The sequence below is a fragment of the Triplophysa dalaica genome, chromosome 14 (assembly GCF_015846415.1).
Source record: "Triplophysa dalaica isolate WHDGS20190420 chromosome 14, ASM1584641v1, whole genome shotgun sequence".
NCBI lineage: Eukaryota > Metazoa > Chordata > Actinopteri > Cypriniformes > Nemacheilidae > Triplophysa > Triplophysa dalaica.
Window position 1 is genome coordinate 6011887 of NC_079555.1, and position 12942 is coordinate 6024828.

Below are 12942 nucleotides of genomic sequence, written 5' to 3' on the forward strand. Positions count from 1 at the left end.
GATTCTAAATGTTTGAACAAAAACTCATACAGTAATAATTCAATTATTTGCAAAGGTTTAATTATGTATATAGTACACAGTTTTAATGAATTAACAAGGAAGTTTAATAATCACAGAGGGTAAAAAAGTCAATACCTAACTGTCTGGCAGGAATTATAGTTATAGATTAATAATTGACCCTATATGTCAGTTGCATGTTCTTTTTTATATGTAGTAAATCAATAGAACCAGGTTGAGATGCACTTAGATTAGGATAAATTGTATGCAGTCTTATTAAGTGGTTTATTGAACGACTCAAAACTCAATTCTAGAGCAGTGGGTTGAACTCCTGAGAAAATCAAAAATATAGTTCATGTTCCTTTTACGAGATCACTTAAAAGTCTTTAAAGTGGATTGTGTTACATGGGATGTCGAGAGCTAAGGGCAACTTTGAGGTGAGAGAGGGGTGGACCAGAATCCTGACCAGATGCGTTTCTATAAGCAAACTGCTTCACTGTGAAATGAGTGTAACCTGGAGCTAGTACTTCAAACGAGAAGTGAATATGCATCAAGATGTATATTTTCAAGAGTCTGACTGCTGCAAGGCAGTTCCTGAGTACTATAAATACATGCCGTACATAAAAATCAGAGCTGTATGCGACCACACTGCTGTACTGAGGAAAAACTCTTAAAGTCATAGTTTACCCCAAATTTATAATTCTGTCATCAATTACTTACCCTCTTGTCATTTCAAACCTGTATGACTTTCTTTTTTCTGCATTACACAAAAGAGGATATTTTGAAGAATGTTGTTATCCGGCACCCATTCACTTGCATTGGTTTTTGTGTCCATACAATAGAAGTGAATGGGTGCCAGTGCTGTTCGTTTACCTTTTTTTTTTAAATATCTTCTCTTGTGTTCTGCAGGAAAAAGTCATACATGTTTGAAATGACAAGAGGGTGAGTAAATGATGAAAGAAGTTTCATTTTTGGGTGAACTATAACTTTACACAATATATATTTTAGACCCGTTCTTACTTCTAAGGTATGATTGATATAATAGTGGTACAATTATTTAGGAAACAGCAGATCGATTACTCACTGAGCTCGGCGATGCTCCCCACGCGTGTGGCCAGCAGGGATTGCTCAATAGTACGCTGCTCCGACTGACTGTAAGCATCTCCGGCTTTACCCGAACGCTGCTGATTCCTGTGCAAGCTCAAACTGTCTGGCAAATTGAGGATTCCTGGATAAAACAAGCAAAGCAAGAGAGAGAAATTCAGCTAGGAGAAGAAAAGACATAACAAAACTTACAACTTATTTAATTTCTTAAGCTTTAATTCAATGATTTTACGCCTCTTTTGGCTTTTTGGTTTTGGTTCATCATTTATTTGATCCTTTGACTCTTTAGATGTTTCGCTAAGTTCATATTGCTTTTTATGATGATATGACAGTTTTAGCAGTACTGTTTTATGTGCCTATAATTTGTGCATTTAAAGGGTTAGTTTATCTATGTCGTCGTTTTCTCTTTATAATTCAAACCTCTGTGACGAACTTTGTTTTGCACAAAAGAAGATATAAAAAAAAATTGGTATCCGAACAACGGCGTACCCATTGACTTGTAAGGGTTGTGTCCATAGTAAAAAATATTGAAAAGGTACCGCCGTTGTTCGTTTACCAACATTCTTCAAAATATACTCATTGTGTTCTGCTAAAGAAAGTAATTTAATATGAACATTTAATTTTCTATGATGTACAGCACACAAACTGCTGCAGTATAAATAGTGCTTTATAAATAAACTGACTTTCAAAGTTAGTTTATAAGTGTTTGAACCAATGCAAAATATTCTTAAATTAATAGTTCCATCCTAGTATACAATGATAACCTTGACATTATGGACAGTATGAGCTTATAGAGGGCGTCATATTGACGGCTCAGTTGGGGTATGTGACATCAGCACCCCATAATCCTTTGATCCAGCCCCAAGGCTAACTTCAAAAACAAGACATCTCCAGGTCTCCCAGGACTATGACCAACAGTAGTTGGTTACAGGTGAGAAACTTGGCATACGATTTGCCTTTCAGTGGAGTATCACATTTCCGAACAAGCAGTAATTACTGTAAAGAGCTGCCATGCTCTTATTGTGGTTGCAGACTAGGGTGTAGACACATATATCTTAAAGCTAAGGTTTCATTCATGGCACGTCTATAGGTTCTACATTGTACCGATAACACCCTCCACATCGCAGTGTTAGAAATCAAAAACCATTAGATTGAAGGCTCAATCATGCTCTGCACTGCTGCACCTCCACAAAGCCGTTCGTCCGTTCTTCACTCGTCCTGCTGAGGTGAGACTCTGTTAGCCTTTGTATCACAGTGGTAATTGTTTTTAGCAGGATGGGTGGTCTCCACGAAAATTGGATTTTCTCTCATCTTAGCATTTCCATCACTTGCATTGTTACAGAGCACTTCTGGACCCGGCAGTGTGTTAAATTATGATGTGGCGGAAACAAATGACTTTATTTCGCTGTCCGCTGACAGCAGGGCTTTTGTCTGAACCGTCTCATTTACTCTTGTGCGGCAAATGTAATTTTCTGGGCTGCCTGCGAGAACAAGAATGATGTAAATCCCAAATCAGTTTCCCTGCGGAGATATGATGGCAGTATACATTATTTACTGTAATGTAAATATACATAACTCTTGACAAAGTCATTATAGCTCTTCTAACTGATGTGATTAAAATAGCACTTTTACATAATTGCTGTGTTGAAGATGATGTGATCTATCTTACAGTAAAGTGTTTTGCTTGAAAAAACATACTTGCACCAGGTTGCCATGGAGACAAGGCAAGGGTGGAGTGATGGTTACTTGCCTGCGGCAGGGGAGGAAGTACAGGTGTTTAGAGATGCAAGGCCACACCTCACGTTTTTATGTTCTAGGCCTAGTACCATACTCTCCTGTATAATATCAAACTGAGGTTTTTTTCAAGAAGTCGCACAAAGACATATTCATCAATTTACCCAGCACTGAAGATGCTCCAAATACCTCTTGGAAAACATCTCGATCCATTTGAAATGTGAAATGACTGACAGGTGTAAAAAATAATCCTGGAGCCCAGCAGAATTCCCCCTCATACCCTGCAATCTCGAGTTCATAGCCCTTATTAAAACTCTCAGCGGGTTTTCGTAACAGATAAATGTGGCAGGCTCATGCACAGCCAGCATGAAACACTTAAAGCGACGGGTGGTAAGACTGGCATCTCGCTTGCTTTATTTCAACCCCACTTCCTCAAACATTGGTCAGGGCGAAGTTTTCAAATTACAGCTGACTATGAAGACTTCACACGCAGAGAGGCGCGCACACAGGGGTCGTTTGGTCTCCCCCGAATACTTGCGTTGTTTGATTCTGTATGCTGAAAAGAAATTGTGCTGATTCATTTATTATGGCTGGACTTCACAGGGGCCCCAAATGTATTGGACACTCAGATCAAAGATACAAAAGGCTGAATGTCATTGCACTAGATAATCAAATATCAGGTCAATGCTGAGTCATTTATTTTATAGAAAAAAGCATGAGAAGTCTTAAAGCAAAGCATTTTATGAAAAATTGTTCAATAAGGTTTTCAGTTATTGTAAATACACCACCTCAGTTTACAGAATGACCTAGAAAGCAACCGAGTTCATTTTTTAAAAATGACCTTGAGACTAATTTGAAGAAAATGGGTGCAAAAATAAAAGTTTAACTCATTAGAATTGTGACTGTGTTATTTTTTTATAGAAAATGAACTAACCCAGCGGAACAAACTAAACATCAGCGTGTAGAAAAAATAATGCCAAACCCTGAAAGCACACTTTCATTAATGGAGTGCCTGCTCTATATCAGTCACGGGTGTGAAGAGTTATGGAGATCAGTGTGTAAATGCATTTGCATAATGCTGCACAGTACTAAATAAATGATCATGATGCAGAGTCATGAAGTGAAATGTTTTTCCCCCAAGCTCCTTATTCGTGTTTCTCAAGTGTGCAGTGTCTGCCAGTGTCATTGTAGATTAAGACCTTAGCCTCCTCCAACTCGCCTGTTGGTTTGAAAACCATTAAAAGCATGTTCAAAGCGATACCCATACTGCAAAGTTTGTATTTCAACAAGTTTGAGCTTCAAGTGTTTTTTATCTCCAGACTTACAGTACTTACTGAATATACTGCTTGTTTTGAATGGTCATAATGGATTCATTCATTTTACCAACAAAGATCCAGACCTCCTTAGTCTGGACTGTGGTTTAGATCCCACACAATGACTCGATTGTGGTATTGGAAGCAGTGATAAGAGAGAGAGAATGTGACGAAGTTTGTTATAAATAAAGTTTTCTTGTTTACCCTTAAATTGACTGGGTATTGTAGTGGGTTTGTTCGAAACGACCAGGGGTCAAATCAAAACATTTTTAGCAGTTACTTCTCTCAAAATGAACTTTCCACAGCCAGCACATTTCATTACAGTAGACCAATGTTCTGTAGCTTGCAACGCAATGAACACAGTGTCTAATAAAAGCTTGAGAAATACGTGCAGCAGGTTTGTGCCCGCAGAGGATTGTGGGTAAACAGGCATCAACGCCCTGCAACAATGTCAAAACGCGATTAAATCACATTTTGGCAATATCCAGTGCATCATCCTGGCCAACATCACATGCTTTGGTTAGGAAAAACACAGCATCCAGAGTCAGGTTGCCTCAGATAAGAGATTCTACGAAATGATTTGCATTTTACCTCCAGGGTGCCAGAATTGCATTACACTACTTATCACATGTTTCACAGCGGACCTGCAGTCCAAAAACCTTTTGACAGGCCAACAACAGAACATTAGCACAGACTTGTATGTTTGAGCAGTCGATGGGGAGGAACCACTGGGCCAGATCAGAGTTTTCCCAGTTTTCCCAGGCAAACGTGCTGAGTGCGGATACGCCACTGACCTCATTGGGCCTCTGACTCTGTATTTAAATCTATTTTAAAGGCCAGTAAAGCCTGGCCTGCTCTTTTAGCCTGAGTGTTTCTACTTACACAGATGCACACACACACCTTCTCTCTCTCTTTCCAGCAGAAATGTGGAAAAATGACATTTCTCACAGAGCAATGCCAGCGAAGATTCTAAAAGATTCAAGAAAGCGATTCAAGCCACACCATGTAAAGCTACACCACAACAACCCATGAAGATATGTGCTTGGTCAACTGCTTTACCAAACCCTACGCTTGTTTAAACCCACACATGAGTAAAATAATATCCAATATTTCTTGCACGAGGTTGCATTGAAAAACTTGTGCAATTACTACACAATGGACTCCCTGTATAAACACCTTCCTGTTTAAACGTGTAGCAGACAACTGAAACAAAAGTCTAGAGTGTTTTCGAAATAGGTAAAGTCACACATGCTCATGGAGACGACCGACTCTAGTATCATACTGGCAACCCTAAGCAGATGGAGGCCATATGTACAAGCAATGAGAACCAGGAATACTACATTTCTGGACAGGGAAGGGGGGCGGGGTATTGAGGAGAGGGACGTGAGTCGTGTCTACATGCACCGTGTGACTGCACAGTATGGCTCCGGCGCTGGCTGACCGCAGCCCTTTAATGGTTTTCAGAAGCAGACCCGTAGATTTGTTCAGTGATCAGAAACTTGGATCGGACCGCGGATTGTTGCTGAAGGCTTACGTCTGTTTGAATTTATTACAAACATGACTATTAGGGAAACAGTCAGTACACATCCACTAAACCAGTGTTTCTCACACTGGGGGCCAAGATGGATCTGGGGGGCCACAGATTTTGTGGCATTTTATGAAATATAGAAATTCATCAGAGATTTTATGCAATGAAACATAAAAAACAAGACCACCAACCAAAATAATTCAGCATTGTATAACTGAATTTGTTTTTAGATTTAAGTTTAAGATTATACGTCTTTATTTGGGGGGCCGCAAAGCAATGGCTTCTATACAAAGGGGGCCTTACAACAAAAAAGTTTGAGAACCACTGAACTAAACACTCCCTCAAAGCAAAAGCACACACACATACATGCACTTCTAACATATTATTGGGATAGTTCACCTAAAACACTTATGTACCATTGCATTGTTTCAAAATCTTTATTTAACTCTTCTTCCTGGGAAAACAAATTATGATATTTTGAGAAATGTTTTGTGTACATAGAATGAGAGTCAATGGGGACCAACCTTCTTCAAACTATCTTCTTTTGAGTTCTGCAGAGGAAATAAAATCTTACAGGGTTGGAATGACATGAGGGTGAATCAATGATGACCATTTTTTGGGTATACTATTACGTAAAGGAAATCAAACTCAAGGGCAATATAAGAGACAACATGAATGGAAGAATGGTCGTCCATTATTAATGGCTGAGATGTGCTGACTTCGACACAAACTTTTCTCTTGAATTGCAGGTCACAAACACAGGGGCTCACAAAAGCTTTGTTTTCATTTTCCGCTCACACTAACTGTTTCTCTTTAAATGCAAAGTCTGTATTTTCACTTAGTGTCATTAAAGGGAACTGCGGAAATAACGTCTTCAGAAGCTTTTTTCTGCATGTTCATTTAATTTGAAACTTAAAGGATTTCTTAGAAATGACTGGTTGGACCGGCTGCAGTCTTTATTGTTAGATTTGTCATTGATGAAACATCCGAATCAATCAAGCACAATTCAGAACACGACAATAGAGTTAACAGAAGATTTGTGAATGAAACGCTCGAAAAAAATATGATCCACACAGCCAAACTAAATTAATTCACGCAAAATTACGTAATAAATGTTATCAGAAGACATGAAAGGCTCATGTTGACATGTGCTTTCACGCCCTGCCAATGGTTTCTAGGTAATGACCATGCTGTGTACGCCCGCTGCGCGTGCCAATGTGATACCGAGCTAAGTGTCTGTGTCATAGCCAGCCCGAGGTCCTGCGGTACTTCACTCCGGAAACTCCAAAACAACTCGTAATGGAAAGCACTGCCTCCTGCAGTGACCCTGATTACATCACCAAAAACAACACACGTGTTGTCCTCTCTCCCCTGCTGATGTCAGCCTCCCTGTCACCTACAATAAAAAACATGCGGCGTCCTCTTATCAGCAATCTGGGACAGAGAAATATCAACGACCCCCTCCGAGATCAATCTCAGAGCGTTCAGAAAGAGGGCCAGAAGATTTCAGGGCGCTTGCAAGAGAAAGATGTTCTGTTTAAAATGTTCCCGATCCAGATGGCAATACAGTTCCGAGGAGCTTACGGATTTCCTCCGAGGCATTCACATTTGAAAAGTTTATTTTCCTTTGAGTCTACGCTCATTACTCTTTGCATTCTTCCTAGTTTGGAGTGGTAATTTGCAAGCAACTGTGCCCCAAATTGCACAGTAATTGTTTGACTGGATCTGTGCGATTCATCATTTTGACTTGCGCTCTGTGTTGCTGGGCTTTAAACGTGGGCAGAGCGCGATGTCAGAGAGTGATTTGATTCGTGCATTCAGGGGCACCTTTGATACCGCCCCTGTTACAGAAGAATAACCCACACCTCTCATGTCGATCTCAGTTAAAACGGTCGTTTGACATATTTCAAAAGGCCTTGCGCTTGGAAATCACATTCTATTAAAAGTTGGTTTGCGTAAAAATTAATGAACACACAAAAGCTGATAGGAAGAAATTTTGAACTTTTTAAAGGCCCCGTAATCTAGTCCTTTTACAAAGTTAATTATAAATATTAGGAGTCCACAGAAGTTGTCTGTGACGTTTCAACTCAAAATACACAAAGATCTTTTATTATACTGTGACCTACATGTCCATTTTTGCCTGTGAGGAAAAACCGGCTGATTTGGTGTTTGTCTCTTTAAATGCAAATGAGCTGCTGATCTCCGCCCCCTTTCCAGCAGAAAGTGCAGGGTTGTGTGAGCCGGTGCTTCCAGTAACAACCAAACTAAAGAGAATGGTCATTAAGCGAATGAGAAACACTGTCTCATCTTGACAACTCAAACACATTGTTTTGTATAAGTGAGAGTACATAAGAATGAGCACAATGTTTTCTAGCCAGCAGCCATATCAACCTATAGCCCAAGACTGGTTGCCCACTGGCGCTAAACAGGGCAGAGCCCTGGTCAGTACCTGGATGGGAAAGCTAGGTTGCTGCTAAAAGAGGAGTTGGTGAGTCCAGCCGGGGGTGCTCACCATGTGGTCTGTGTTGGTCCTAATTCGCCCCTTCGCCTCTATACATCATGGCCTCTTTATCATCCCCGTATTTACTAATTGGCTTCGTAACTCTGTCTCCTCTCCACCAATTAGCTGGTGTGTGGTGGGCATTCTGGCGCAATATGCTGCCATCGCATTACCCAGGTGGATGCTGCAAATTGGTGGTTTTTGAGGAAGTTCCCACTTCCAGGTAAAGGGCTTTCAGGGTCCAAAAAAGCATCATAATATATTAGTATATAAGTGTAACAAATTATTATTATTTTCTGAGTGAACGCACATTTACATTTAGTCTTTTAGCAGACGCTTTTATCCAAAGTGACTTACAGAGAGTTCAGGGAGCAATAAGCAATAAAAAATGCTATCTATGAGTGAATGCACAATCGTGTCATGTCTTTACAACGTGCAGATTGTTTTTATAAGTCACAATACAGGACAAACGCATCAAATCGAGTGAATGCACAAACCCATCATGTTTTTTCAACGTGCACATTGCTTTTATATGAGACATTGCAGAGGGCAAACGTGTAATATCTATAAAAACTGAAAACATGCTCTCTTTGAGTGAATGTACTTTGCGTTATGTCTCTACAACGTGCACATTGTTTTTAAAAGTGACAATACACGGGACAAACGTGTCATATGTTTAAAAACAGAAAATATTACCCGTTATGAATCCAGCATTTTAGTAACATTCGTTTGTGAAGCATCCCGGTGTAAAGTGACTTAATCTGATGTATTCTGCACATTCTGTTGAGAAATAAAACTAATCCACAGCGTCTTCGGGGGCTCAGAAATCGGGAGTATGACTTGAGTAAGTATGAGTAAGACTTATGTTCAGTCTCTCTTCCAACAACAAAACACCTTGTTTATTTACAAAACATTATTGTAGCTCATTGTAAGTAGTACAGCGGGAAAACAATGGTGGACAGTTTAAAACTCGATGATGGTGGAGACAGCAGTTCATCCCTATGGGCAGGGCTCAATCAATGTGACGTCAGATTACTGAGAGAATACCAACCGCTTGTCTAAGAGGACAGTTGAGATTTACTGAGGATTCAAAAAAATTAATGGGTGGATTTGTGTCATTCTAGGGTGGTTATGCACACACTCCTGACACACAGATATGTTCAAACAACATTTAAAAGTGCATTTTCTGGATTAGGGGGCCTTTGAATTAAATGAATGGCATTAAAGGGAGAGCTCAACCAAAAATTACATTGTCATCATTTAATTACCCTCAGATCTCTGTAGTTGACTCTTACTGTGCGTTCAGACCGCCGCTGTCGAAAGCGCCAAATTGGCTGGAAGTAATTCATTTTCAATGTGAGCCGGCGGCGAGCAGCAGCGAGGAGCAGCGTGGCGCGTCTTGGCCATTGAGGGCGTCAAGGAGAGTTGAAATCAGGTTAACTTTATGGTAATGAGGTATGACGTAATTCATCGGCAACCAATCGGAACGTAGAAGTCTACCGCTTGAGAGGACTCCAGAGAACGCAGCCCTTTAAACTGTGGTTCCGACCACATTTGTTCCCAAGAAAAAATTGAGGAGAGATTGATTATTGCTATGGCGAGTTTTCCAATCATATACGATGCGTACCTGTATGCGTAAGGGGACATAAATAATAAAAAATGCGTGGACAAAGATGTCTGAGATTGTTTGTGTCCCTGGTGAGTTGCTGATGAAGTGTATTGACGTTACACATTTTAATAAGCAGGAATTTCATGCTAACTTTAGCGCCAGAGCATGCACAACAGTGTTACTGCTGCAGAATATTATTTCGTTAGCTAACGTGTAACTACTATAAAGTTCTTTCTGCCGATCATTTTTTTTGTAGTCAGTCTGCACAAGATCAACAAGCTTGTTTGCGGCCCCTTTAAATGCAAGATAAGATTTTGATCTACGTAAGAGCGTCAGCGCGCCCAAGACTCTTTGTTGTTGGCAGGGCGGCCAGAGCGATTCTTAACGCTCTCCACGGCGGCGGTCTGAACGTACAGTTACTTCTGTGAAACATAAAAGAAGATATTTTCAGAAATGTCTCAATGGTTTTGTGTCCTACAATGGAAGTCAAAGGGAAACAATTTTGTTTGGTTACCAGAGTTCTACAAAACATCTTCTTTTGTGTTCTGCAGAAATGACATGAGGGTGAGTAAATAATAAAAGGATTTCATTTTTTTGGGTGAAATATCTCCTTAATGTGTATAGAAAACAGGTGGCATCGTTGAAAAACTGACAAACATAGCTATGCAAAGTGGATTTAGGTGTTTTTTTTTATAGCATCAAGGATTTTTATGTCATAGTTTAGGACAGTTTTTCTCTGGAACAAAACATGTCGCTATAGCAAACAGAACCTCAAAACTAACACTGCAAAAGCACTCTCTAAACCCAGCCTTCCACCAACACAAACACAGACAATGAAGATGTCCAAAAGGAATAATTGTTATATTCTCTATTCATCAATTCCTATGCTCCTAATGTGTGATAGAAAAAAAGGGGCTCAGCTGGTAAATTGTGCTTGTTTAATGAATGTGACTGATGGTGTGAATAAGATCTGGTGTGCTCGGAGACACCATACATTTTCTGACTCAAACTCTATAATGTTAACTAAGCGTGTTCGACAGCAGCTGCTGCTCTATGGTAAGCAAGGGGCTTTAAACTGTCCATTATGTGTTTGTGGAACAAAAGTGTAAGTAACATTCGTTTGGACATTTCAGAATGTACCAGTCTGGAAGGAGATCTTCAACCAGCGTCATCCTGATTCTTGCGCTTGGCTGGAGCTTGTAGTCTAACAGTAATCAGATCCAAACCCAAGACTCAAGTAGATGAAGCGTAAACTTGTTTTCCAAATGTTCAAGTTGCCTCATTTCTCCCCTTTAAGCAAACTCCCCAAGCTAAGAGCCACAACTGGTGAGGTTTGTTCGACACAACGCTGAAAAATATTAATGGAAACAGAGCGTCTTAGCTACAGTTTAAAGGTCAATATAGTTGCACCCTGCTGAACTTTTTTATGACAAACAGGCAATGTTATGAGGTGGAAATGTGTTTTGAGGTATTTGAGGTTTTTACACCCCTCATGTTCACAATTGTGGGGTTTTAATGTTGGTGTTATTCATGACGGCCAAAAACATTAAAGCTTAAACAGTTTCAATGGGCATATTCACATGCATTACATAATACCAAACTGACTGCCAGAGAGGTCACAGCTAATGTTGTTTGAAAAGAGGGTGGAAACCCCTTAAGAAAAGTCTCCAGGAGTTTTTCCAAATTTGAAATCTGAGTCTCATCTCGGGCGGATCAAATTTTGTGGATTGCTCATTAGATTTGTGGGCTCATGTGGGCTTCATATCAACAGACCTCTGTGTATGAATGCTAGCTTGTGTCATCTATAAGCCGACAATCCTTTCCGTCTTGGAAAGTTGCTTTTTAAAGGATGTTTCCGTACGATCTAAAAGCAACTTATGTTTTTAAAGACAGAGAATACATTTTGCCTTTATTAATTTGATAAAAAAAATATGTCTGAATATTCTGGATTTGCAACCAAATTTAATAACTGCTGCTCTCTTTATAAAAAAGGCTGCTTATGCCTTTATCTTTGTTGTCCATATTCCCTTGCTTCAGCATAAAATCTACTACTTGTAAACATGACTAGGTAAACTACACTCATTAATGTTAAATGCTCTCTCAATTCAAAGTTGCTTTGGATAAACACATTTCCTAAATGAATAAAACTAAATGTAAATAAATGTTATACAACAGATCTTAGTATTAGTATTCAAGATGATCAATAATATGACATAAACAATAAATGACAAAAATATATTAAATAATTTTTATGTCTATTAAATGCTTGAGTGGAAATATTATGTTACTTCAACTGGAAAAAGTAATAATATTATTTACACATTGGATTTATAAATAATTCTTGAATTGAAATATTTAATCAATATTTTTGTTTAGTGATCTCCATTTAAAGTTATGTAGACTTATTGGAATGACTCATACACAATATGCTTTGAAGGCAAAATGCATGAAGAGAATATACACCGCAATCCTTCCTAAACTCCCCCTGTACCTCATAATCTATCAAATCAAAACATAAAAGAACATTATTGCTGTTGGAAAAGTGCATTTAGTTGGCTTGTTTGATGCATCAAACTTTAACTTGCTTTTCTGGGCGATGTACTTCAATGCTTAAACCTAAAATATTAATCTTTCTAAAAGCTCAACCTATTACATCATGTATTACATTATATGTCAAGTAACAAGATCAAAAGGTTTTCACTAATGTGATTTTAGTTAGGTTTAATACTTCTCAACCCCCATCTCTAAACCTCACTGTCTGTAGACATTAAGCAGCACTGCAGAAGTATTACATCATTTCCAGTGTATGTTTTTCCTTTCAATGTAGTTTTTCAGTTGCATGACACATTTGGCAACAGTACAAGCTCACAGAACAGCTTCACGATGTATTCACTGTGGTGGTGACAACATTCTTTAACACAAATTATACCCGGAGACTTAATTCAATTGTGCAACAAAGTCTTGGTTGCTAGCAATAGCATTTTTGAAAGGGATGTTTAAAACAAACACACAGCATAATGCTTACATAATGCTACCTGAATGAGTGACCAAAAGATTTCCAAAGGTCTCTTACACAATAATTTAGAAACAACAAAACAGAAAGGAGTATGCTTCATCCAAATAGTGGAAGTTTAGGTCAAGCGAATCAAGAGTAAAC

At 39.1% G+C, this 12942-nt stretch overlaps 1 protein-coding gene across 1 annotated transcript in view; it reads right to left on the reverse strand.

Moving 5' to 3' along the window:
• btbd11b (BTB (POZ) domain containing 11b) overlaps nt 1–12942 on the reverse strand; it is a 48369-nt gene that overhangs the window by 15766 nt on the left and 19661 nt on the right. Inside the window, 1 exon segment of the mRNA XM_056765540.1 lies at nt 1082–1225. Coding sequence (XP_056621518.1) covers nt 1082–1225 — 144 coding nt within the window.